At 46.6% G+C, this 24,011-nt stretch overlaps 1 protein-coding gene across 3 annotated transcripts in view; it reads right to left on the bottom strand.

Annotated features, from left to right (window-relative positions):
• The window catches only part of LOC110529521 (laminin subunit alpha-4), a 36,698-nt gene extending 17,495 nt beyond the window's left edge, over nt 1–19,203 (bottom strand). For 2 of the 3 annotated variants that reach the window (XR_002474400.2, XM_021611766.2), the window contains exons 1-13: nt 18,838–19,203; nt 11,413–11,514; nt 10,876–11,003; nt 10,676–10,756; nt 10,214–10,428; nt 6,852–6,952; nt 6,484–6,664; nt 5,905–5,988; nt 5,623–5,774; nt 2,902–3,012; nt 2,477–2,588; nt 2,016–2,180; nt 1,693–1,886 (exon numbers count right to left, since the gene is read on the bottom strand). Coding sequence is in view for 2 of the 3 variants with exons in the window: in XM_021611766.2 (XP_021467441.2) it covers nt 1,693–1,886; nt 2,016–2,180; nt 2,477–2,588; nt 2,902–3,012; nt 5,623–5,774; nt 5,905–5,988; nt 6,484–6,664; nt 6,852–6,952; nt 10,214–10,428; nt 10,676–10,756; nt 10,876–11,003; nt 11,413–11,514; nt 18,838–19,005 (1,794 nt within the window). In the remaining variant the exon portion in view is untranslated. Of the gene's footprint in view, nt 1–1,692; nt 1,887–2,015; nt 2,181–2,476; nt 2,589–2,901; nt 3,013–5,622; nt 5,775–5,904; nt 5,989–6,483; nt 6,665–6,851; nt 6,953–10,213; nt 10,429–10,675; nt 10,757–10,875; nt 11,004–11,412; nt 11,515–18,837 lie in introns of those variants that run through there. The other variant, XM_036984915.1, reaches the window with a different exon arrangement.
• Between the last annotated feature and the right edge of the window lie 4,808 nt (nt 19,204–24,011).

Genomic DNA, 24,011 nt, shown 5'->3' with positions numbered 1-24,011 from the left:
TCAAATGTCAAATGAAAGCTGCAAGCCTAATCGATGCAGAACATCAACATTTCATTCATAGAACTCCCTTTAACAACTTGTATTTTGCCCTAAAGAGGCAAGAGAGATTTATGTGTTGACAGCAGTTATGAGTATGGTACAGTAACATTCGCTTTCCCCCATAGTAACCCTGGCTGTGTTTCTCCTGCCACGACTTGTGTTGACTAATCTGTTTATGGGAAGGACGAGCCCCAGATTATGGTCTGCCTCCTGTTTGGACAGTACACCATTCACGGAATAGATTTGAAGCCGAGGCCCAGATCAAGGAGATAACACACACATACAGCCCTGCACCAGCTGGTTGTCCTATCTCCAGCCTTCACTGCAGCAGCTGGTTGCTCCTCGCATCAGCCTTCACTGCAGCAGCTGGTTGCTCCTCACTCCAGCTTTCACTGCAGCAGCTGGTTGCTCCTAGCTCCAGCCTTCACTGCAACAGCTGGTTGCTCCCAGCTCCAGCCTTCACTACAGCACAACCACAATAGGCCCATAATGTCAATTTGTACATGACAACAGGGCCAGTCTCTGGTATAAATTAGAATCACAATCCCTCAGGATTTCACACCATAATGAATAGGAACAACAGGCCTGTTGTATTGTATTTTGGATCTATTATTTAAAATATTTCAGTTGTCTAACTAGCCTCATGCCTCAGACGGAGGAAACGTTAAGGAGCTGTACAAAATTACTGTACACATTCAAGTAGCTGTGGGCATTCAACTCTAAGGGGCATATCCTCTTTATATGGGCTATGGGGTTACGCTTGTGTTGTACAATAATGTATCTACCCCCCACTTTGTGCCTCCTAACAATCCCTAACAGCTGTTTCTGTCTTATTGTTCTCTACTACTAAATACCATGGGTAACTGAGTTATCTGGCAGATGTTGGGAACAACTACAATCCCCATACTGTATGGCAGAGAGGAAATATCTGGTCTATTCCTTGGAAGGAGATGAACTGTTGCTTTCCAGTGATAAAGTCAAGCTGAATTCTTGCAACAGTCAGAGGGAAGATAAAGGCAAACGGCACTTATGCACCTCAGAGCAGGCTGGAGCTGCACTGATCTCTTTAGCTGGGCGCTATTAAATCAAATCAATTGTTGTTGGTCACATACACATGGTTAGCAGATGTTAATGCGAGTGAATCGAAATGCTTGTGCTTCTGGTTCCGACAGTGCAGTAATATCTAACAAGTAACCTTTCAATTCCCCAACAACTACCTAATGCACACAAATCAAAAAGGGGTGAATGAGAATATGTACATATAAATATATGGATGAGCGATGGCCGAGCGGCATCGGCAAGGTGCAATAGATGGTATAAAATACAGCATATACATGTGATATGAGTAATGTAAGACATGTAAGCATTATTAAAATGGCATTATTTAAAGTGGCATTGTTTAAGTGACTAGCGATCAGAGTGAGCTGTGGTAACGAAACCATGCTGACAAACACAGGGAGCCAGGGAGTCAGGCAAGCAGAGATACAGGGAGTCAGGCAAGCAGAGAGCCAAGGAGTCGGGCAGCCAGTAGGGAAGGCATAAAGTCAGTCAGGCAGCCAGTCAGTCGGCTAGAGGCATTTGGGGAGGCAGGAGGAGAGAGGCTCCAGACGGCACGCTCTGGTCCAAGCTGACCCCGGGGTCGTGGGAAGTTACCTCACTCTTCTGGAATTTGACGGTGTTGGCTTTGTTCATGTCTTCCGTCTCCTGGACAGTGTTGGCAGCCTTCTGGAGGATCTCCTGGGCCTCAGAGAGCTTGTTGGTGAAGCGGGAGAGCACCTCCCGTACCGGGGCCACGCGGCTGTCTGTACTGATCAGCTTCTTCTCCAGCTGACGCATGCGTCTAAGGACTGGACAACACAAACATTTGTAAATACACAAGACCACAAAGCTTGTCTCTACCTCCCTCCTATTATAACACGCATGTGTGTTTCTTTGTGTAGATGTGTCTATGTGTGAGTGTGTGTGTTTTTTCTCACGGTCGTGGGCCTCGGTTGACTCATCGGTGGCGATAAGCTCTTGTGGGGAAAGGTCCAGTTTCTTCATCCAGGCCACCATGCCCTCGGCAACAGCTGTCTTTTGAATGATGATCTCTGGGTCCAGATCCTGATGGACACTGTACAGCTTCCAGTCACTGATCATCTCTGTGAGACACAGACACGACACAGAGCACAGGGGGAAGGAAGGCTGGAATATGGCTATGGGACATGGCAGAGGCTCCATTACCAAAAGCACCCTCATAAACAAGTGCTGATCAATGGATGGCAGTAGGAAATACAGCAAAGGTGATTTGGATTTAAATCTTAAGGCAAGGCGGGCTTAAAAAGTAATTGTATGTCATATCAACATTTATAACTTACCTAGAAGCATTATGAATAATGGGGAGGTGTACCGTGCTCAGAGAGGCATAGCAGTGTATCTTTAGCAGGCTTAACAATACCTTTAATTAGCACTTTGAGGGCGGTAAGGTTAGTTGTCAGCTCATCAGCCAGAGTGAAGCTCTGTAGTGTGTCGTCATCCACTCTGTCCCTCAAGGACTTCACTACACTCTCCTGGCCCACAGCAAACACCACACAGATCAATTACATAGTCAAGACATGAAAAACACCACAGAACACAAAAATCAATGACACATTCTGGACACCACCACTACAAGCTCAACTAAAACAGAATTGATGGCTCAGAGATAACTGAACTGTATAACCGTAGTCTCTCGTGACAGACAACATTTGAGTTAGTATGAATTAACTCTATGTTGGTTTTTGTATTTGGACATTATTTCACCTCCAGAGCAATGTCAACTATGAAAGGAGGAAGAAGGAGGAGTGTGAGTGAGTTAGATGAGTGATGAAGGTGTCCTCTTACCGTCTCTGCAAGATGGTTCATGTCTAAGAGTAGAACAGCGCTGGCCTCCTCCAGCTGCCCAGTCTGGGTCCTCATCAGAGCTGACTTATTCCTCCAGTTCACAAACTGTGTCTGGAAACAAAACATAGGGGTAATGGGATACACTTACACAATACTATTACAATACAGTAAATTTATGTTAGGATTGTGAGAAGAAAATGATGTGATTCACACAGTACAATGGTTGTTAGAAAGGCTGGTTAGTTGGTTGATTGGTTGGTTGGTGTATGATATTTGCCAAACTTTATTTTTAGAAAAACTCTGCTAGTTGAGCTGCTTATTTGTCTTGTTTAAATCAAAATGAACTGACAATATAGGTGTGTATAAACATCTTGAGTCCCAACTATATCAGCCTGAGCAGAGAGAAAGGCTGTACGTGGTGTGATCATAACAACATACAGGAACTCAAGTTCTTTTGTTCACCTGACCTAGAATTCCTTACAATCAAATGCCGACCGCATTATCTACCAAGAGAATTCTCTTCAATCACAATCACAGTCGTGTATATCCCGCCCCAATCAGACACGTCGACGGCCCTGAAAGAACTTGTTTTGACTCTATGTAAACTGGAAACCACATATCCTGAGGCTGCATTTATTGTAGCTGGGCATTTAAACAAGGCTAATCTGAAAACAAGGCTCCCTACATTTTATCAGCATATCTAATGCGTGACCCGGGCTGGCAAAACCCTGGATCGTTGTTATTCTAACTTCAGCAACGCATATAAAGCCCTTCCCCGCCCTCCTTTTGGGAAATCTGACCACAACTCCTTTTTTGTTGCTCCCAGCCTACAGACAGAAACTAAAACAGGAAGCGCCTGTGCTCAGGTCTGTTCATCACTGGTCCGAACAATCGGATTCCACTCTTCAAGATTGCTTCGGTCACGTGAACTGGGATATGTTCTGCATAGCGTCGGACAATAACATTGATGAATACGCTGATTTGGTGAGCGAGTTAATTAGCAAGTGCATCGGTGATGTTGTACCCACAGCGTCTATTAAAACATTCCCCAACCAGAAACCGTGAATTGATGGCAGCATCCGCGCAAAAATGAAAGCGCGAACCACTGCTTTTAATCAGGGCAAGGTGACCGGAAACATGACCGAATACAAACAGTGTAGCTATTCCCTCCGCAAGGCAATCAAACAAGCTAAGTGTCAGTATAGAGACAAAGTAGTTGCAATTCAACGGCTCAGACACGAGAGGTATGTGGCAGGGTCTACAGTCAATCATGGACTACAAAAGGAAAACCAGCCCATCGCGGACCACGTTGTCTTGCTCCCAGGCAAACTAAACAACTTCTTTGCTCGCTTTGAGGACAACACAGTGCCACTGACACAGCCCGCTACCAAAATCTGCAGGCTCTCCTTCACTGCAGCCAACATGAGTAAAACATTTAAACGTGTTAACCCTCGCAAGGCTGCCGGCCCAGAAGGCATCCCCAGCTGCGTCCTCAGAGCATGTGCAGACCAGCTGGCTGGTGTGTTTACAGACATATTCAATCAATCTTTAACCCAGTCTGCTGGTCCCACATGCTTCAAGAGGGCCACCATTGTTCCTGTTCCCAAGAAAGCAAAGGTAACTGAGCTAAACGACTACCGCCCCGTAGCACTCTGTAAAGACATTCTTCCTGGGAAGGAGAGGCGGACCAAAATGCAGCGTGGTTATAGTTCATGGTAATTTAATAAGGTAACTCAAACATGAACAGGAATACAATACAAGAAACGTGAAAACCGAAACAGCCCTCTCTGGTGCAGAAAACACAAAGACAGGAAACAACCACCCACAAAACCAAACACAAAACAGGCTACCTAAATATGGTTCCCAATCAGAGACAATGACTAACACCTGCCTCTGATTGAGAACCATCTCAGACCAAACATAGAAATAGACAAACCAGACACACAACATAGAATGCCCACCCAGCTCACGTCCTGACCAACACTAAAACAAGGTCTCAACCCCGCTCTGTGCAACTGGGTCCTGGACTTCCTGACGGGCCGCCCCCAGGTGGTGAGGGTAGGAAACAACATCTCCACCCCGCTGATCCTCAACACTGGGGCCTCACAAGGGTGCGTTCTCAGCCCTCACCTTGTACTCCCTGTTCACCCATGACTGCATGGCCATGCATGCCTCCAACTCAATCATCAAGTTCCCAGACGACACTATAGTGGTAGGCTTGATTAACAACAACGACGAGACGGCCTACAGGGAGGAGGTGAGGGCCCTCGGAGTGTGGTGTCAGGAAAATAACCTCACACTCAATGTCAACAAGACAAAGGAGATGATTGGGGACTTCAGAAAACAGCAAAGGGAGCAGCCCCCTGTCCACATCGATAGGACAGTAGTGGAGAAGGTGGAAAGTTTTAAGTTCCTCGGCATACGCATCACGGACAAACTGAAATGGTCCACCCACACAGACAGCGTATACCACCTACTGCATCTTGCCTATGCCGTCCGGCCATCGCTCATTCATATATTTTTATGTGCGTATTCTTATTCATTCCTTTACACTTTTGTGTATAAGGTAGTGGTTGTGAAATTGTTAGGTTAGATTACTTGTTAGATATTACTGCATGGTCAGAACTAGAAGCACAAGCATTTCGCTACACTCGCATTAACATCTGCTAACCATGTGTATGAGACAAATAAAATTTGATTTGATTTGAAAATGGACTATACCTTCAGACGTTGGGCGGTGTAGTTGTAGTACTTGAGCCTGTCGTTGGCTGCAGCCCCAGTGGAGATGTTCAACACACTGACCTTCACCTGGTCCAGGGTCTTATTGGACGCCCTCAGGTCACCAATCAGGTGCCAGATACACTCATCACAACCTGGTGGTAGGGAGGAGACAAATTATTTGTGTGTAATTTCCCCAACATCACATCATGCTAAAATCCAACACAAAGGGTTGTTTAAGATAATAATAAAAATGAATGTTTCAGTTTAACTAGACACTCTTACTGATGTTGCAGAGGTTGACCGTGGTGGATTCAGGGAGGCACTCCCCAGTGTGCATATCACAGTGGCTGCTAGCACAGTCACATTCTGGATGGAAGAAACAGACATACACATTTCATATAGTTGATTACATGTCGAGTTCCATTTATTGAGTTGAAGGCTTTATCATCCGGACATAGGAGAGTCAGCCGGAGTACAAATACCAAATATATAATGGAACCCATGGTGGGTCTTTTGGCTGGGAAGGAGTGCTGCTGCACATCTGTAGTGTGGTTCTGGTTCTCTATAGTGAAGCTGTGGAATGGATGATGGTTCCGGCAGCTGGGCAGATAAATTAGGACTGGGCGGGCGGTGATGTCAGAGGAACGTCGGCTGCCAGCTGCAGTTAGTGTCTGTGGTCATGTGCAGATGCGTACGGATGATCCCGGTGTTTCAGATCGCAGCAGATGCCTCCCTGACATCATGTATGAGTGGGTGTGAGAATGGTGGACTGGCTTGCTAGCTACAGATAATGTTATCTGTTCTTAATGTTTGACCAACTGGTCTGGGTGGTTCGCAAGATTAGACAGACACAGTACTTACTCTGACACCCTGAGGGGCCGTAGTTCCAGTAGTCTGGGAGGCAACGCTCGCAGTATCGGCCTCCGGCCCCTGGTTTGCACTGGCAGCTGTGGGTCAGAGGATGACAGGTGGGCCGGAGACCGGCAGGTCCGCAGTCACAACTATGGCAGCCCTGGCAGTTATTGAAACCTGTGTGGCCCTTCTAAAGTACACAATGGATATACAGTATGTTAGACATCTGGTTGTTATTTTTGTTATTCACAGTAGCCTTAATTATTTTGTCTGCTTTACTGAGCATATCTGTTGTCAGGAAAATCTGTCCAACAGTGTTATTGTGTGACCACATGGTTGTAAGGCTGTCTCCTTGACAAGGCCCTTGAGCGTCTCACCTCACATTGGTCACAGAGTTGGCCGGTGACACCAGGCTTACAGTGACATGTCCCTGTCCTGTCATCACACGAAGCTGTCCCACACTTACTACACTCACACACTGTAACACAGGACACACTCATAGTTAATACAGTGGGTCAAAAAAGCATGACATGGCCACAATGAAAATGGTTATTTCTGCCCTAAAATACAAATGAAAATCCTGCAATAGATTCTTCATAGTTTTCTACAAGTGAGTTAGAGCTGGACTTATCTCATCCAAACAGCAACAGTCCGTGTAGACCCAAATTGGTCTACACGGACAAGTTCTGGCCTGGTTTAGATCTTATTTATCTGAATGATATCAGTTTGTCTCTGTGAATGGTTTGTCCTCTGACAAATCAACTGTAAATGTTGGTGTTCCTCAAGGTTCCGTTTAGGACCACTATTGTTTTCACTATATATTTTACCTCTTGGGGATGTCATTCGAAAACATAATGTTAACTTTCACTGCTATGCGGATGACACACAGCTGTACATTTCAATGAAACATGGTGAAGCCCCAAAATTGCACACGCTAGAAGCCTGTGTTTCAGACATAAGGAAGTGGATGGCTGCAAACTTTCTACTTTTAAACTCGGACAAAACCGAGATGCTTGTTCTAGGTCCCAAGAAACAAAGAGATCTTCTGTTGAATCTGACAATTAATCTTAATGGTTGTACAGTCGTCTCAAATAAAACTGTGAAGGACCTCTGCGTTACTCTGGACCCTGATCTCTCTTTTGACGAACATATCAATACTGTTTCAAGGACAGCTTTTTTCCATCCACGTAACATTGCAAAAATCAGAAACTTTCTGTCCAAAAATTATGCAGAAAAATGAATCCATGCTTTTGTTACTTCTAGGTTAGACTACTGCAATGCTCTACAAGACTCCTGCTACCTGTTAGACTCCTGCTACCTGGATAAAGCACTAAATAAACTTCAGTTAGTGATAAATACAGCTGCTAGAATCCTTACTAGAACCAACAAATTTGATATTATTACTCGAGTGCTAGCCTCCCTACACTGGCAAGGGCTGCTTTCAAGGTTTTACTGCTAACCTACAAAGCATTACATGGGCTTGCTCCTAACTATCTTTCCGATTTGGTCCTGCTGTACATACCTACACGTACGCTACGGTCACAAGACCCAGGTCTCCTAATTGTCCCTAGAATTTCTAAGCAAACAGCTGGAGGCAGGGCTTTCTCCTATAGAGCTCCATTTTTATGGAATGGTCTGCCTACCCATGTGAGAGACGCAGACTCGGTCTCAACCTTTAAGTCTTTACTGAAGACTCATCTCTTCAGTAGGTCATATGATTGACTGAATCCACTGGGATTCTCTGCCTCTATCCCTATTACAGGGGCTGAGTCACTGGCTTACTGGTGCTCTTACATGCCGTCCCTAGGAGGGGTGTGTCACTTGAGTGGGTTGAGTCACTGACGTGATCTTCCTGTCTGGGTTGGCGCCCCCCTTGGGTTGTGCCATGGCGGAGATCTTTGTGGGCTACACTCGGCCTTGTCTCAGGATGGTAAGTTGGTGGTTGAAGATATCCCTCTAGTGGTGTGGGGGCTGTGCTTTGGCAAAGTGGGTGGGGTTATATCCTGCCTGTTTGGCCCTGTCTGGGGCATCATCGGATGGGGCCACAGTGTATCCTGACCCCTCCTGTCTCAGCCTCCAGTATTAATGCTGCAGTAGTTTATATGTCGGGGGGCTAGGGTCAGTCTGTTATATCTGGAGTACTTCTCCTGTCTTATCCGGTGTCCTGTGTGAATTTAAGTATGCTCTCTCTAATTCTCCCTTTCTCTCTTTCTTTCTCTCTCTCAGAGGACCTGAGGCCTAGGCCAATGCCTCAGGACTACCTGGCATGATGACTCCTTGCTGTCCCCAGTCCACCTGGCCGTGCTGCTGCTCCAGTTTCAACTGTTCTGCCTGCGGCTATGGAACCCTGACCTGTTCACCGGACGTGTTACCTGTCCCAGATCTGCTGTTTTCAACTCTCTAGAGACAGCAGGAGCGGTAGAGATACTCTTTATGATCGGCAATGAAAAGCCAACTGACATTTACTCCTGAGGTGCAACCTCGACAACTACTGTGATTATTATTATTTGACCATGCTGGTAATTTATGAACATTTGAACATCTTGGCAATGTTCTGTTATAATCTCCATTCGGCACAGCCAGAAGAGGACTGGCCACCCCTCATAGCCTGGTTCCTCTCTAGGTTTCTTCCAAGGTTTTGGCCTTTCTAGGGAGTTTTTCCTAGCCACCGTGCTTCTACACCTGCATTGCTTGCTGTTTGGGGTTTTAGGCTGGGTTTCTGTACAGCACTTTGATATATCAGATGATGTAAGAAGGGCTATATAAATACATTTGATTAGATTTGATTTGATCTACAAGTTAATATTTGGTGAACATGAAGCACTTTTCCATGATATTATTCTTACACGGATGTGCACATGGCATTAGATAATACACAGGCCAGGGTTGTCTGAATTGTACTGTACTGTCTCTGAGGCATTGTGTCATTAGAGCATGGCAGGAATTCTCACTACCCAGCCTGCCCAACTGTGTAAACACACAAAATAGACCTCCCCGTATTTCGTTTCAGATTGAGCCTTGTGATTGACTTATGACTATATGAGCAAAATAATGGGAAATTGTTAAAGCTCTATTGAAGACAAATCCATAGTAAGTCTTTAACCCCAAGAGCAACGTCAAAGCAGCTTTCAAATCCAGAATTGTGCAAATGACTGTATATAGCTTCACTATTGTCAGACATCAAATTGATATCTATTTTTCCCTTGGATATTTTTCCATGGGTAGTCTACATTGACAGTAAAGTTGACCTGTGTCACCACCTGATCTGTTTCACCTGTCCTTGTGATTGTCTCCACCCCCTCCAAGTGTTGCTTATTTTCCCCAGTGTATTTATCCCTGTGTTTCCGGTCTCTCTATGCCAGTTCGTCAACCAGCGTGTTTTTCCCGTGCTCCTACTTTTTATAGTCTCTTTTGCTAGTCCTCCCGGTTTTGACCCTTGCCTGTTTCTGGACTCTGTACCTGCCTCTCTGACCATTCTGCCTGCCCTGACCTTGAGCCTGCCTGCCACTCTGTACCTCCTGGACTCTGAACTGGTTTTGACCTTTTGCCTGTCCATGACCATTCTCTTGCCTACCGTTTTGGATTATAATAAATATCAAAGACTCAAACCATCTGCCTCCTGTTTCTGCATCTGGGTCTCACCTTGTGCCCCTATAACCTGACTTATTCCCTTTAGCTCCTATTGGAGCAAAGGGCCTCAGTAGGGTAAGTCATGTCTAACAGTACTCTTGGCAAGCACCTCTGCAGTTCTTGGCACTGATGGCGTCGCCGTAGAAACCTGGGGCACACCGTTCACAGTTGGCTCCGGCCGTGTCCCCCCAGCAATTCTGACAGAAGCCGGTCACGTTGTGGCACTCATTGAAGATGTGGTTGGGGTCCGAGTTACCATTACAGTCACAACTCTTACAGGAGTCACCGATCACCATGGGGTTGCCATAGAAACCTGGAGCACATCTGGGTGAGGAAGATGCAAGGTGGTTGCCAATAATTGTTTGATTTAGAATGACTTATCACTTACAGTGAAACATCATTGTTATATGAAAGCATTTCCAAATATTTATTGTTCAGGCCCTGAAAAAATAAATAGTGAAATTGTAAGAGCTTTACATGTGTCTATATGAGCCGATTTAGGATAATAAGTGTAATTGCTCCCACGGTGGTGTTAACTCATGGTGTTGGCCAAGGTTCTGTCAGCACTGACCTCTCACAGTAATGTCCAGCATAGCCCTCTTGGCAGTTGCATCGTAGGATGTTACTGCTTCTGTCACAGTGCTCTGCAAAGCTGGCCAGACACACAGCGGAAAGAATGTCAGTCAGTGAGCTCTGCCCGCCAACACACAGGCCTCTCTCTGCACGGCCTGCACAACAGTAGGGTCTGGATGGACGGACGCTATAGCTTACTTGTTGGAGGGGCTGGACAGGGGACAGGCGCACGGCTGGCAGGAGTGACGTCCGTGGTTGGCGACGTCAGGCATGTATCCATCCTCACATATTTCACAGAAATTCCCAGTGGTGTGGTCCTGACATGACTGCATGGTAAAGAGTGGAATATAGTTGAAATCTATTACTGATATGATAGTAGATAGTAATCTAGAGACTAGAAGTATTCCCCATGGTGTAATTTAACAATAAGGCACAAGGGGGTGTGGTATATAGCCAATATACCACGGCTTAGGGCTGTTCTTATGCATGACGCAATGAGGAGTGCCTGGATACAGCCCTTAGCCGTGGTATATTAGCCATATGCCACAAACCCCTGAGGTACCTTATTGCTATTATAAACTGGTCACCAATGTAATTAGAGCAGTAACAAGAAATGTTTTGTCATACCTTGGGTAAATGGACTGATTTACCACAACTTTCAGCCAATCAGCATTCAGGGCTCGAACCACCCAGTTTATAATAAGTATTAATAGAGGGGATGGATGTCATACTTACTGTACAAACACCTGTGATATCTTCACATGTTTCTGAATGGCCTTTGCAGTTACATGGTAGGCATTTTTTCTGGTTACTGAGAAAATATAGTTTTGCACACACCTAGGGAGAGGGAACATGAACGAGCTCTTTAAAACAGAGTACAACCTCAGTTTCACACACAACACTGCACTGTTAGGTTTAGAGCTTGCAAGAAAGGCATTTCTCTGTACTTGTGCACGTGACATTAAAACTTGAAACAGCAATTTCAGAAAGTACGTAGAGCACCTGGAATCGTTTTGGCAAGGCTGGATTAAGTTGTGCGTCATCAATGGGATACAACGTTCCCCTACTTTTCACAATATCTCTTATCAAACACGTTCCGTCATGAAAAAAAGGTGCTCTCTTATTTAGCTACTCTAATATGTGACAATAAAGCATAGTACGTGACTAAGACAAAATTCTGACATTATTGGATTACTTGCATACTGCTAATAATGGTTCTCTCATTCACAGAATGTTACTTACAAAACTCTCATGGTCAATTCACTCTGCCACTTGTTCTGTAAGGCAGTTTCCTAATGTAGTGTGAAATCAGAGTTCAGCAACACCTCTCCTCACTCCCCCTCCACAGATCCCTTTGATCTTCAGTCACCCCATTCAAAGATGGTTATGATCCTACAACACTACTGTTCATATTGGCCTGTTGTAAGAGTGCCATGTTTTCCCCCCTTGTTTCATCCAGTCAATGGAACACGTATGTTGTGTCCAGAGTGGCAGGCACCAATACATCTCAAACATCTCACACAACTCCCAGTTGTGATGCATAATTCCCCTTGATTTATTCGGTAGCAGGCCATTAGGTCCGGCTAGCAGGCTTCTGAAAATGAGTAGCTTCCGTTCTTCTGGCAATCATTGGAAAATAAAATAAACGACCTACGAGGAAGATTAAACTACCAACAGGACTGTCACGCCCTGACCGTAGAGAGCTTTTTATATTTCTATTTTTGGTTTGGTCAGGGTGTGATTTGGGTGGGCATTCTATGTTCATGTTTCTATGTTTTCTATTTCTTTATGTTTGGCCAGGCATGGTTCTCAATCAGGGACAGCTGTCTATCATTGTCTCTGATTGGGAATCATACTTAGGTATCTTTTTCCCTCCTTCTGTGTGGGATCTTGTTCTTCGTTTGTGACCAGGTAGTTTGCACTACGAAGGTGGTCGGTTGTTGTTTCCTTTATTGTTTTGTTTTGTCTAAAAGTTTCACTTCAACAATAAATATTATGTGGAACTCAAGGAACGCTGCACCTTGGTCTCATCCTTCCGACGACAGCCTTTACAAGGACATTAAAAACTGTAACATGTTAGTATTAAATTATCAACACACTGTACAGCTGGCTGGTTATACGCTGCATCGGCAGGATAGAACAGCGGCGTCTGGTAAGACAAGGGGTCGGGGACTATGCATACATAAAAACAACAGCTGGTGCACGATATTTAAGGAAGTCTCAAGTATCTCATGATAAGCTGTAGACCACATTATCTACCGCACTCAATGAGCAGTATTCCGCCATAAGCAAATAGGAAAACACTCATCCAGAGGCGGTGCTCCTAGTCGACGGGGACTTTAATGGAGGGAAACTTAAATCTGTTTTACCAAATTTCTATCAGCATGTAAATGTGCAACCAGAGTGGAAAATACTCTAGACCACCTTTACACCACACACAGATACTCGTACAAATCCCTCGCCCTCCATTTGGCAAATTTGAGCATAATTATATCCTCCTGATTGCTGCTTACAAGCTAAAGTTAAAGCAGGAAGCACCAGTGACTAGATCAATAAAAAAAAGTGGTAAGATGAAGCAGATGCTAAACTACAGGACAGTTTTGCTAACACAGACTGGAATATATTCTGGGATTCTTCCTATGGCATTGAGGAGTACACCACATCAGTCATTGGCTTTGTCAATAAGTGCATCGACGACGTTGTCCCCACAGTGACCATACGTACATACCCCAACCAGAAGCCATGGATTACAGGCTTTCAAGGAGCAGGACTTTCAAACACGGAAGATTATAAGAAATTATAAGAAATCCCGCTATGCCCTCCGAAGAACCATCCAACAGGCAAAGTGCCAATACAGGACTAAGACTGAATCGTACTACACCGTCTCTGACACTCATCAGCTTGCAAACCATTACAGACTACAAAGGGAAGCACAGCCAAGAGCTGCCCAGTAACACAAGCCTACCAGACGAGCTAAACTACATCTTTGCTCGATTCGAGGCAAATAACAGTGAAACATGTATGAGAGCACCAACTGTTCCGGACGACTGTGTGATCACGCTCTCTTACACGAGTAAGACGTTTAAACAGGTCAACATTCACAAGGCCGCAGGGCCAGATGGATTACCAGGACGTGTACTGTGAGCATGCGTTGACCAACTGGCGAGAATGCTATTCATTGACTACAGCTCAATGTTCTACACCATAGTGCCCTCAAAGCACATCCATAAGCTAGGGACCATGGGACTAAACAGTTCCCTCTGCAACTGGATCCTGGACTTCCTGATGGGCCGACCCCCAGTTGGTAAGGGCAGGGAACAACACATCCGCCACGTTGATCCGCAACACGGTGGCCCCTCAGTGGTGTGTGCTCAGTCCCCTCCTGTACTCGCAGTTCACTCATGACTGCACGGCCAGGCACGACTCCAACACCTTCATTAAGTTTGCCGATGACACAACAGTGTTAGGCCTGATCACCGACAACAACGAGACAGCCTATAGGTAGGAGGTCAGAGACCTGGCCATGTGGTGCCTGGATAACAACCTCTCCCTCAAAGTGATCAAGACACAAGACACAGGAGATTATTGTGGACTACAGGAAAAGGAGGACCGAGCACGACCCCATTCTCATCGACTGGGCTGTAGTGGAGCAGGTTGAGAGCTTCAAGAGTCTTGGTGTCCACATCACCAACAAACTAACATGGTCCAAGCACACCAAGACAGTCGTTGAGAAGGCACAACAAATCCTATTTGCCCTCAGGAGACTGAAAATATTTGACTCAGATCCTAAAAAGGTTCTACAACTGCACCATCAAGAGTGCAGTTGCATCACTGCCTGGTATGGCAACTGCTCTGCCTCCGACCGCAATGCACTACAGAGGGTGGTGTGTACGGCCCAGTACATCACTGGGGCCAAGCTTCCTGACATCCAGGACCTCTATACCAGGTGGTGTCAGAGGAAGGCCCTACAAATTGTCAAAGACTCCAGCCACTCTAGGCATAGACTGTTCTCTCTGCTACCGCGCGGCAAGCGGTACTGGAGTGCCAAGTCTGAGTCCAAGAGGCTCTGAACAGCTTCTACCCCCAAGCCATAAGACTACTGAACATCTAATCAAATGGCTACAACCCCTCCCCCCTTTACGCCGCTGCTACTCTTATTATTATTATTATTATCTATGCATAGTCACTTCAATAACTCTACCTACATGTACCTCAATTACCTCGACTAACCGGTGCCCCCGCAGATTGACTCTGTACTGGTTACTCTCTGTATATAGACTCGCTATTATTATTATGTTATTGCTGCTCTTTAACTACTTGTTACTTTTATCTCTCATTCTTAATCATATTTTTTTTAACTGCATTGTTGGTTAGGGGCTTGTCACGGAGCAGATTTTTCCGTCCTTCCTGTGGCTTTTCTGACCTGTAGTACACACCATAAATGAGGCCAGGCCTATACATCATATGGTGATGATGTTATATGATGTCCTGGTTATTGACTACAGGTCATTTCAATCGATTCTACTCACCTTCTGCTCCCACACATATGTTTGCATTACAACTGATTACATACTATAGAGTAGGTGTTATCTATGCCAGTGTATAGGTAAAATTATCTGAATGGGTCCTGAACAGTAAGCAGTCTAGAGATCCATATCACAATTGAGGCTATTACACTACAGAATGCTAGTCCTCTCAGAGAGTCTTATTGGTTGCTGACAGTGCTGAATAATTACACTTCATTGCTAATGACTAGATTTAGAATGATCTGAACCCCACCCTATTCAACTGGGTCCTGGATTTCCTGACGGGCCGACCCCAGGTGGTGAAGGTAAGCAACAACACCTCCGCTATGCTGATCCTTAACATGGGGGCCCCACAAGAATGTGTCCTCAGCCCCCTCCTGTACTTCCTGTTCACCTATGACCTCGTGCCCATGTATGCCTCCAACTAAATCATCAAGTTTGCAGACAACACAACAGTTGTAGGCCTGATTACCAACAACGACAAGACCACCTACAGGGAGGAGGTGAGGGCCCTGGCGGAGTGGTGCCAGGAAAATAACCTCAACGTCAACAAAACGAAGGAACTGATCATGGACTCTAGGAGACAGGAAAGCGAGCACGCCCCCATCCACATCGACAGGGCCGCAGTGGAGAGGGTGAAAAGCCTCGGTGTGCACATCACTGACAACCTGAAATGGTCCATGCAAACGGTGTGGTGAAGAAGGCGGAACAGCGTCTCATTAACCTCAAGAGGCTGAAGAAATTCGGCTTGGCCCCTCTGACCCTCACAAACCTCTACAGATGCACCATTGAGAGCATCCTGTCAGGCTGTATCACTGCTTGGTATGGCATTTGCACTATCCGCAACCGCAGGGCTCTCCAGAGGGTGGTGCGGTCAGCCCAAGCATCATCGGGGCCACACTGCCTGCGCTCCAGGATATCTACAGCACCTGTTGTCACAGACAGCCCAAGAAGATAATCAATGACCTCAGCCATCCGAGCCATGGCCTGTTCACCCCGCTACCACCTAGAAGGCGGAGACTTCTTAGTCAACTTAGTCACTGTTACTGGCTGGCTACCACCCGGTACTCTACCCTGTACATAGTCATTGAACACTGCTCACTTTAATAATGTTTACATACTGTTTTACCCTCTTCATATGTATATACTGTATTCTAGCCAAGCCTCATCCTATTAAACTACTGCTGTACACACCTTTTCTATTCATATACCGTCCGTAATGTCTATACACAACATCATATACATATGTATATTGCTCGTTCTGATATTTCTTAATTATTTTATTTTATTTGTTGGATTTGTGTGTATTGTTTTGAATTATTGCACTGTTTGAGCTAGGAAAAACATTAGCATTTTGCTGCATCTGTGATAACATCTGCAAAATATGTGTACTTGACCAATAAAATCTGATTTGATTTAATTACCCTATGGTGAACTACTTTTGACCACCAGGGTCAATACAGTAGGGCTCTGGTCAAAAGTAGTGCACTATGTACTGTATAACAGGGAATAGGGTGCCATTTGGGATGTAGACTTTAGAAGTGTAAAGTATATAACACAGCAGACGTTTCACCATGTAATATCTAACTGCATTAGTTCCTGTTCGTTTGGACCAGAATGAGTCTCATTCAAATATCCTTTAGTTCAGAATACCATTTAATTAAAACACCAAACCCCAACTTCTTTGGTACTGTTTCCCCTGGGTATAGGGAGTAATCCTGTGATACAGAAAACAAACATCCACAAGAATATTTTACAGCATGGTAAATGCTCTAATCCGCTCCCAAATGGCATGAACATTGAAACAATTCACATCTGTAGCCTTCTGGGCCACTCTGAGTGTCCTCTGTAAAGTGAGCTATTTCTGAACTATTTCTCTGTGCTCCCACTGCCGTAGAGAACAAAGATGACATTCACCATGTAGTGTAGCCTTTCTCTGTTTCATGTGCAGCAGCATGTCCCAAAGACTGTCACTGTTCTCCACTTCTAAAAGGTGGAACCTCAAATAAATGTTAAGGGCAATTCCACGTTAACAGAGTGATGCAGAGACTCAGATTTTTCACACTCCTTGTGCACAGAGTTTAATGGTTTGTTTAACTTTGCAATCATTGTTATTTTTTGTTGGCATACAATTTAAAGTGAAAAATCTGAATCTCAACATCACTCTGTTATCGGGGAATTGCCAGTATGCATTTATCATTAGCTGTGTTCGGAAGTGCTATAAGTTATTTAGCCTACATGAGACTAAGCATGAGTCTGGCTCTATCTCTGCCTCTGGGACAGGGATAAATAAATACGGTGGGTCTCAGCTCAGGCAGAAAAACAAGAATTGGCTCCAAACAAGAGTTCAGTCCGAAGTCAACATCTTCTCAGGTCTGAGACTGTGGCAGACTCTCTCTCTCTCTGAAATAGGAACAACAAACCCGGTGCCCCCCTCTCCCTCCCTGCCTTCACCCACTCCTCACAATAAGAGGCAGATAGTTTATTGACTTTGGGCCTAGTGAAGGCTTCACTCTCTGACTTAGTGGTAAACTCCTCGGAAGATACTGAGGATGGGAAAGGGGTATGGCTTGGTAATGTGAATCTCGTCATAATCCAATAACAGAGCAGAGACGATATGTCTGCAGTGGAGAGGCCTCTATATATGGGTCTCTGCTATTAGAATGCTCATGTACACAGAAGACGTAAACAATTTCACAAGAGGCGGAAGATCGTCAATTTTAAATTTAGACACTGGGGGATCTGCTCCCTGCCCTCTCCCCTTCCCCCCACCCCATCAAAATTCTCTCTACTGCCTTAAATTTAGCCAACAAAAAATAAATATAGTTATTAAATTCATTGTTCTGTGACTCTCTGTGACCTCTTACACAATGCAAAGTAGGTTTGTGTAACATTTACATTAGTTACATTACTAACATTTACATTAGTCTTGCTCTGGGCACATTGTTTTGCCTGTGTGTCCCTGAGATATAAGGTCTCTCTCTAAGATAGATGCCCATTCTTTGGGCCCCCGTTGGCCCCCAAACAGGAAATATCTGCCTGCGCTCAGTCTACCCACTATAAATGTGTGAGCAGCACGTCCTGTATTGTTTCCCATGCCATTTCTGCTTGCTATGTTCCCTCTATGTGTGTTGCTCAACACTTGGCAGCTGGTTTCCATTAGGGCTCCACCGGTGGCTAGCGCGGGCCAATGGAGAGTGATATGTCCCTCATCAGGGTCTCGGCTGGAGCTCCTCCACAAACATCCCGACGCCAGGCAGAACACAGAGAGGGTTGAGACGCAGCACTGACCGGCCAGAGTGCTGCCACAGAGATCCACACAGCAAGATCCTCTCACACCCAAACCACCCCAGCATTTCACAAAAAAGATCTAAGAAGCATACTGACTGACTTACAAACCTGCCTCTCTTGCAGTGACTATCAAACCCCATTAGAGTTTAGCTATAGAAGCATTCAGCACAGTTCATGGGCATAATATCCAATGTGACAGTCTGATTCAGTCATGTGGAAAAAGTGATGTCGAAAAGTTTGCAATAACAACAGGTCCTCTGTATTTAGCTGTGATAACGAACTGGACGCCTGCTGTGCATCCTGTACCAGCCAAGCAGAGAAAAAAAGAAATGTCTGGTCTTACTTTCATCACAGACTGCTGTTCCCAATGTAAACCAATGGAAGTCGCTGGGCAGACGATCCCTGAGAGGACGATGGAGAGTAGAAGGCAGAGGCAGGGCAGAGCTTTAGTAGCAGACATGTCTGTGTGTAAGTCCAGTGGAGCGCTGCTCCCTCTCGCTCTCTGTCTCATTGTCCTGCCTGTAGTGAAGTCTTTCTGCGACACAGGCAGCTCTCTCTCTCCCTCTTTCTGCAGCACCCGTTGGTTAACTTTTCCACTGGTCCGACCTTGCGGTGCAAGCGCCAGCTCAGTCCAGCCGCAAGTCCTATAAAACAAATAGTGTGTACTTCCTCCTCTCCTTTCCTTTCAACTCCCGCCTATGCCTCCCCTAGTGGACCTGCCTCCCCAGAGCCTGATCATAAATCACATTCAGATGAGAAGTCTGGAGAGGGAGAGAGAAGAGGAGAGAGAGGGGGGAGCAATAAAAAGGGAGAGAAAATGAGAGAGCAACGGGGTGCACTAGACTAGTGTGTATTTCAGACAGGCAGACAGTGCAGTCATCCAGGTGGCATATCTCCCTCTGACTGGCAGAGTCACATTGAGTGTTGTTGGTCAGCAGCTGTCTCTGTCTGCAGGGTCCCTCCATGGTACCCTTGGGGTACCCTTGGGGGGGACTGAGCAGCAGACACAACCTCCAACCCTTCTCAGAGCCCTCCCTCCCCCCTCTGGTCGTACAGGTAGAGAGAGGGGCCGGGATAAGCCTGAGTTCTGAAAAGATAAAAAAGCTGCCCCCCCACCCCACCTCTTCACACTTCTCCCCCATCCCCCTCCCTGGCTGGCGCTGCCCCTCTGTTTTTCTAAACACAGGTCAGACTGTCAAAGAAGGTGATACATTTATGAAAACTATGTTAGTCAGGATGCTTCCCCACCAGGAAGGAGGCCAGTGACTATGGCTGAAAGTAGCACTCAGTCAGTCAAGGGAAGTATTGTCAAAGTTCAACGCTGTGCACTCTAGGATCAAAGTATGGTGTCCGTGTCGGTGCATGTGCTTTATTCGTGTTGGAAATGTTCAATGCAGAAACACATGACAATAAAGAGACGTCTCATGCCAGCCATTAGATTGTGACAGGGTGATGTTGTTCTCTCTCCATCTCTCTGCCTATAAAGAGTGTGTTGTAAGTCGTTTCAAATGTGGCGTCTGAGTTATGTGCCATTGGTCCTGACTGGACCATGTGGAAGTTCTACACTGCTCGTCGAACATCTCATTCCAAAATCAGCCTCTACTCTTCTGGGAAAGCTTTCCACTAGATGTTAAAAAACATGGCTGTGGGGACGTGCTTGCATTCAGCCACAAGAGCATTAACGAGGAAGGGCACTGATGTTGGGCGATTAGGCCTGGATCACAGTCGGTGTTCCAATTCATCCCATAAGGTGTTCAATGGGGTTGAGGTCATAGCTCTGTGCAGGCCAGTCAAATTCTTCCACACCGATCTCCCAAAAATATTTTGCTTTGTGCACAGGGGCATTGTCATGCTGAAAGAGGAAAGGGCCTTCCCCAAACGGTTGCCACAAAGTTGGAAGCACAGAATAATCTAGAATGTCATTGTATTACTGTAGAATTAAGATTTCCCTTCACTGGAACTAAGGGGCCTAGCCTGAACCATGAAAAACAGCCCCAGACCATATTTCCTACTCCACCAAACTTTACAGTTGGCACTATGCATTGGGGCAGGTAGCATTTTCCTGGCATCCGCCAACCCAGATTCGTCCGTCGGACTGCCAGATGGTGAAGTGTGATTGATCACTCCAGAGAACGCGTTTCCTCTGCTCCAGAGCTTTACACCACTCCAGCCGACGCTTGGCATTGCGTACAGTGATCTTAGGCTTGTGTGCGGCTGCTCGGCCATGGAAACCCATTTCATGAAGCTCCCGACAAACAGTTATTGTGCTGACGTTGCTTCCAGAGGCCGTTTGGAACTCGGTAGTGATTGTTGCAATTGAGGACAGACGATTTTTACACGCTACGCGCTTTAGCACTCGGCAGTCACGTTCTGCGTGCTTGTGTGGCCTACCACTTCACGGCTCAGCCATGGTTGCTTCTAGACGTTTCCACTTCACAACAACAGCATTTACAGTTGACTGGGCCAGCTCTAGCAGGGCAGAAATGTGATGAACTGACTTGCTGGAAAGGTGACAAGTCACTGAGCTCTTCAGTAAGGCCATTCTACTGCCAATGTTGGTCTATGGAGTACACATGGCTGTGTGCTCAATTTTATACACCTGTCAGCAACCGGTGTGGCTGAAATAGCTAAATCCACTAATTTGACTGGGTATCCACATACTTTTGTATATATAGTGTATGTCTCGAATGATCAATAAACAGGCCGTCACATTCCACTGATGCATGTTAGGGATGTTTCTTTTAATCCTGCCTTTCTTCCATGCAAGAGCAAAACAAGACACAACATGTCCGTTACCACGCATCAGAGGAGATCAAACGTCAGCCTTTATAATATGATAGGAATTATCTCTCTCACACACGAACACACAGCACACACATTGCCTTATGTAAAGCCTGGCCTCAGAACCATAAGAAACATCCTGTGGTGTTTACAGTTTCCCAATCTTATAACTTTACTAGGTTAAATAACAAACGGACGGAAAGGGAAATACGGTTAATGCCCACAGGTGTTTTACTGTTACACTGCACGGGGTAACGGGAAGCTGCACAAAACCAACAAACCTAGCCTGAACTAGCTAGCCATACCTCCCACTGGACTGTGACAACTGTGCGGCCATGGGGGGCTAGCCTCTCCCGGTATATCACCACTCCAACCTGGCCAACTACGTAGCAGGGACCCACCCAGTTGCTGTCCAGTTTGGGGCTCCTGCTTTTCACTCTCTTGGGGCCGTACACCCACACCAGGTCTCCTGATGTAAAATGTTGCCCCTCACATGCACATCGTACAATGTGTATGTGAGGGGGCAACATTTTACATCAGGAGGCAGATTTTCGTCATAGTCTTGGTAATGCCGAAATGTCCTACACTAGGGCGTCCATGGTGTAGCTCCAGCACTTCTTCTCTCAGGACGTAAGGGACGACAAACTGCCAATGAGCCTCTCCTGAGGCTGATTCCAACCAGCTTATTTTCAGTGCTCCATCTCTTATTTCTACCCCAGGCCACTGTGACCACAGTCCACTCACAGTGGGTGACTGCTCCACCACCTCATCCCAGGGGGCGACGTCCTTCCTCCACCCAGCCAATCACCATATGTAGGTCGGGATCAGCCTGCTGTTTTTTTATTTTATTTTTTACCTTTATTTAAGTCAATAGATGTCTAGAAATTACAACAACCAATTTGACAGGGCTTGAATAATTTTTTTCATAATAATGGGCAAATGTGTGGAAAGCTGTGGAAAACTTACAGAGACTTACCCAGAAAGACTGAACTGTGATAGCTTCCAAATGTGCTCTATAAGGTATTGACTCAGGGGTGTGAATACTTGTGTAAATTAAATATTTCTGTATCTCATTTTCAATACATTTGCAAATGTCACGTTCTGACCTTTATTTCCTTTGTTTTGTCTTTATTAGTATGGTCAGGGCGTGAGTTGGGGTGGGCAGTCTATGTGTGTTTTTCTATGTTGGGGTTTTGAGTTCAGCCTAGTATGGTTCTCAATCAGAGGCAGGTGTCGTTAGTTGTCTCTGATTGAGAATCATACTTAGGTAGCCTGGGTTTCACTTTTGAGTTGTGGATGTTTGTTTTCCGTGTGTGTGTTTGTTGCCACACGGTACTGTTTTGGTTTCGTTCATGTTCACGTTTATTGTTTTGTATTTCATAGTGTTCAGTTTATGTCTTAAAATAAACGTTATGGACACTTACCACGCTGCACATTGGTCCTCCGATCCTTCTCGCTACTCCTTTTCAGAAGAGGAGGAAGAATGCCGTTACAGAAACACCCACCAACAAAGGACCAAGCAGCGTGGTAACATGCAGCAGCAGCAGCGGCAAGGAACACAGGACTCCTGGACATGGGAGGAGATTCTGGACGGCAAAGGACCCTGGGCACAGCCAGGGGAATATCGCCGCCCAAAGGCAGAGCTGGAGGCAGCGAAGGCAGAGAGGCGCTGGTATGAGGAGACAGCACGGCAGCGCGGCTGGGAGCCCAAGAGGCAGCCCCAAAAATATATTGGGAGGGCACACAGGGATTGTGGCGAAGCCAGGTAGGAGACCTGCGTCAACTTCCCGTGCTTACCGGAGAGAGAGAGGGACCGGACAGGCACCGTGTTATGCGGTGGAGCACAACAGTTTCCCCAGTGCATGTGCATAGCCCGGTGCGGTACATTCCAGCTCCTCGCATCGGCCGGGCTAGAGTGGGCATCGAGCCAGGTGCGATGAAGCCGGCTCTACACATCTGGTCTCCAGTGCGTCTCCTCGGGCCGGCGTACATGGCACCAGCCTTACGCATGGTGTCCCCGGTTCGCCAGCACAGCCCAGTGCGGGCTATTCCACCTCGCCGCACTGGCCTGGCTACGGGGAGCATTCAACCAGGTAAGGTTGGGCAGGCTCGGTGCTCAAGAGCTCCAGTGCGCCTGCACAGTCTGGTCTACCCAGTGCCACCTCCACGGACCAGCCCTCCGGTGGCAGCCCCCCACACCAGGCTGTCTCTCCGTCTTCTGCCTACAGGTGTTCCTGCCTGTCCAGCGCTGCTAGAGCCTTCTTCCTCTCCAGCGCTGCCAGAGTCTCCCGTCTGTCCTGAGCCGCCAGAGTCTCCCGTCTGTCCTGAGCCGCTAGAGTCTCCCGTCTGTCCTGAGCCGCCAGAGTATCCCGTCTGTCCTGAGCCGCCAGAGTCTCCCGTCTGTCCTGAGCCGCCAGAGTCTCCCGTCTGTCCTGAGCCGCCAGAGTCTCCCGTCTGTCCTGAGCCGCCAGAGTCTCCCGTGTGTCCTGAGCCGCCAGAGTCTCCTGTCTGTCCTGAGCTGCCAGAGTCTCCCGTCTGTCCTGAACCGCCAGAGCCGTCAGTCTGTCCTGAGCCGCCAGACCCGCCAGCCTGTCCTGAGCCGTCAGAGCCACCAGTCTGTCCTTATCCGCCAGAGCCGCCAGTCAGCCAGGAGCCGCCAGAGCCGCCAGTCTGTCCGGAGCCGCCATAGCCGCCAGCCAGCCAGGGGCCGCCAGAGCCGCCAGCCAGGAGCCGCCA

The sequence above is a fragment of the Oncorhynchus mykiss genome, chromosome 8 (genome assembly GCF_013265735.2).
Source record: "Oncorhynchus mykiss isolate Arlee chromosome 8, USDA_OmykA_1.1, whole genome shotgun sequence".
Classification (NCBI taxonomy): domain Eukaryota; kingdom Metazoa; phylum Chordata; class Actinopteri; order Salmoniformes; family Salmonidae; genus Oncorhynchus; species Oncorhynchus mykiss.
The sequence above is the reverse complement of the archived record's forward strand: the minus strand, read 5'-3'. Positions and strand labels throughout refer to the sequence as shown.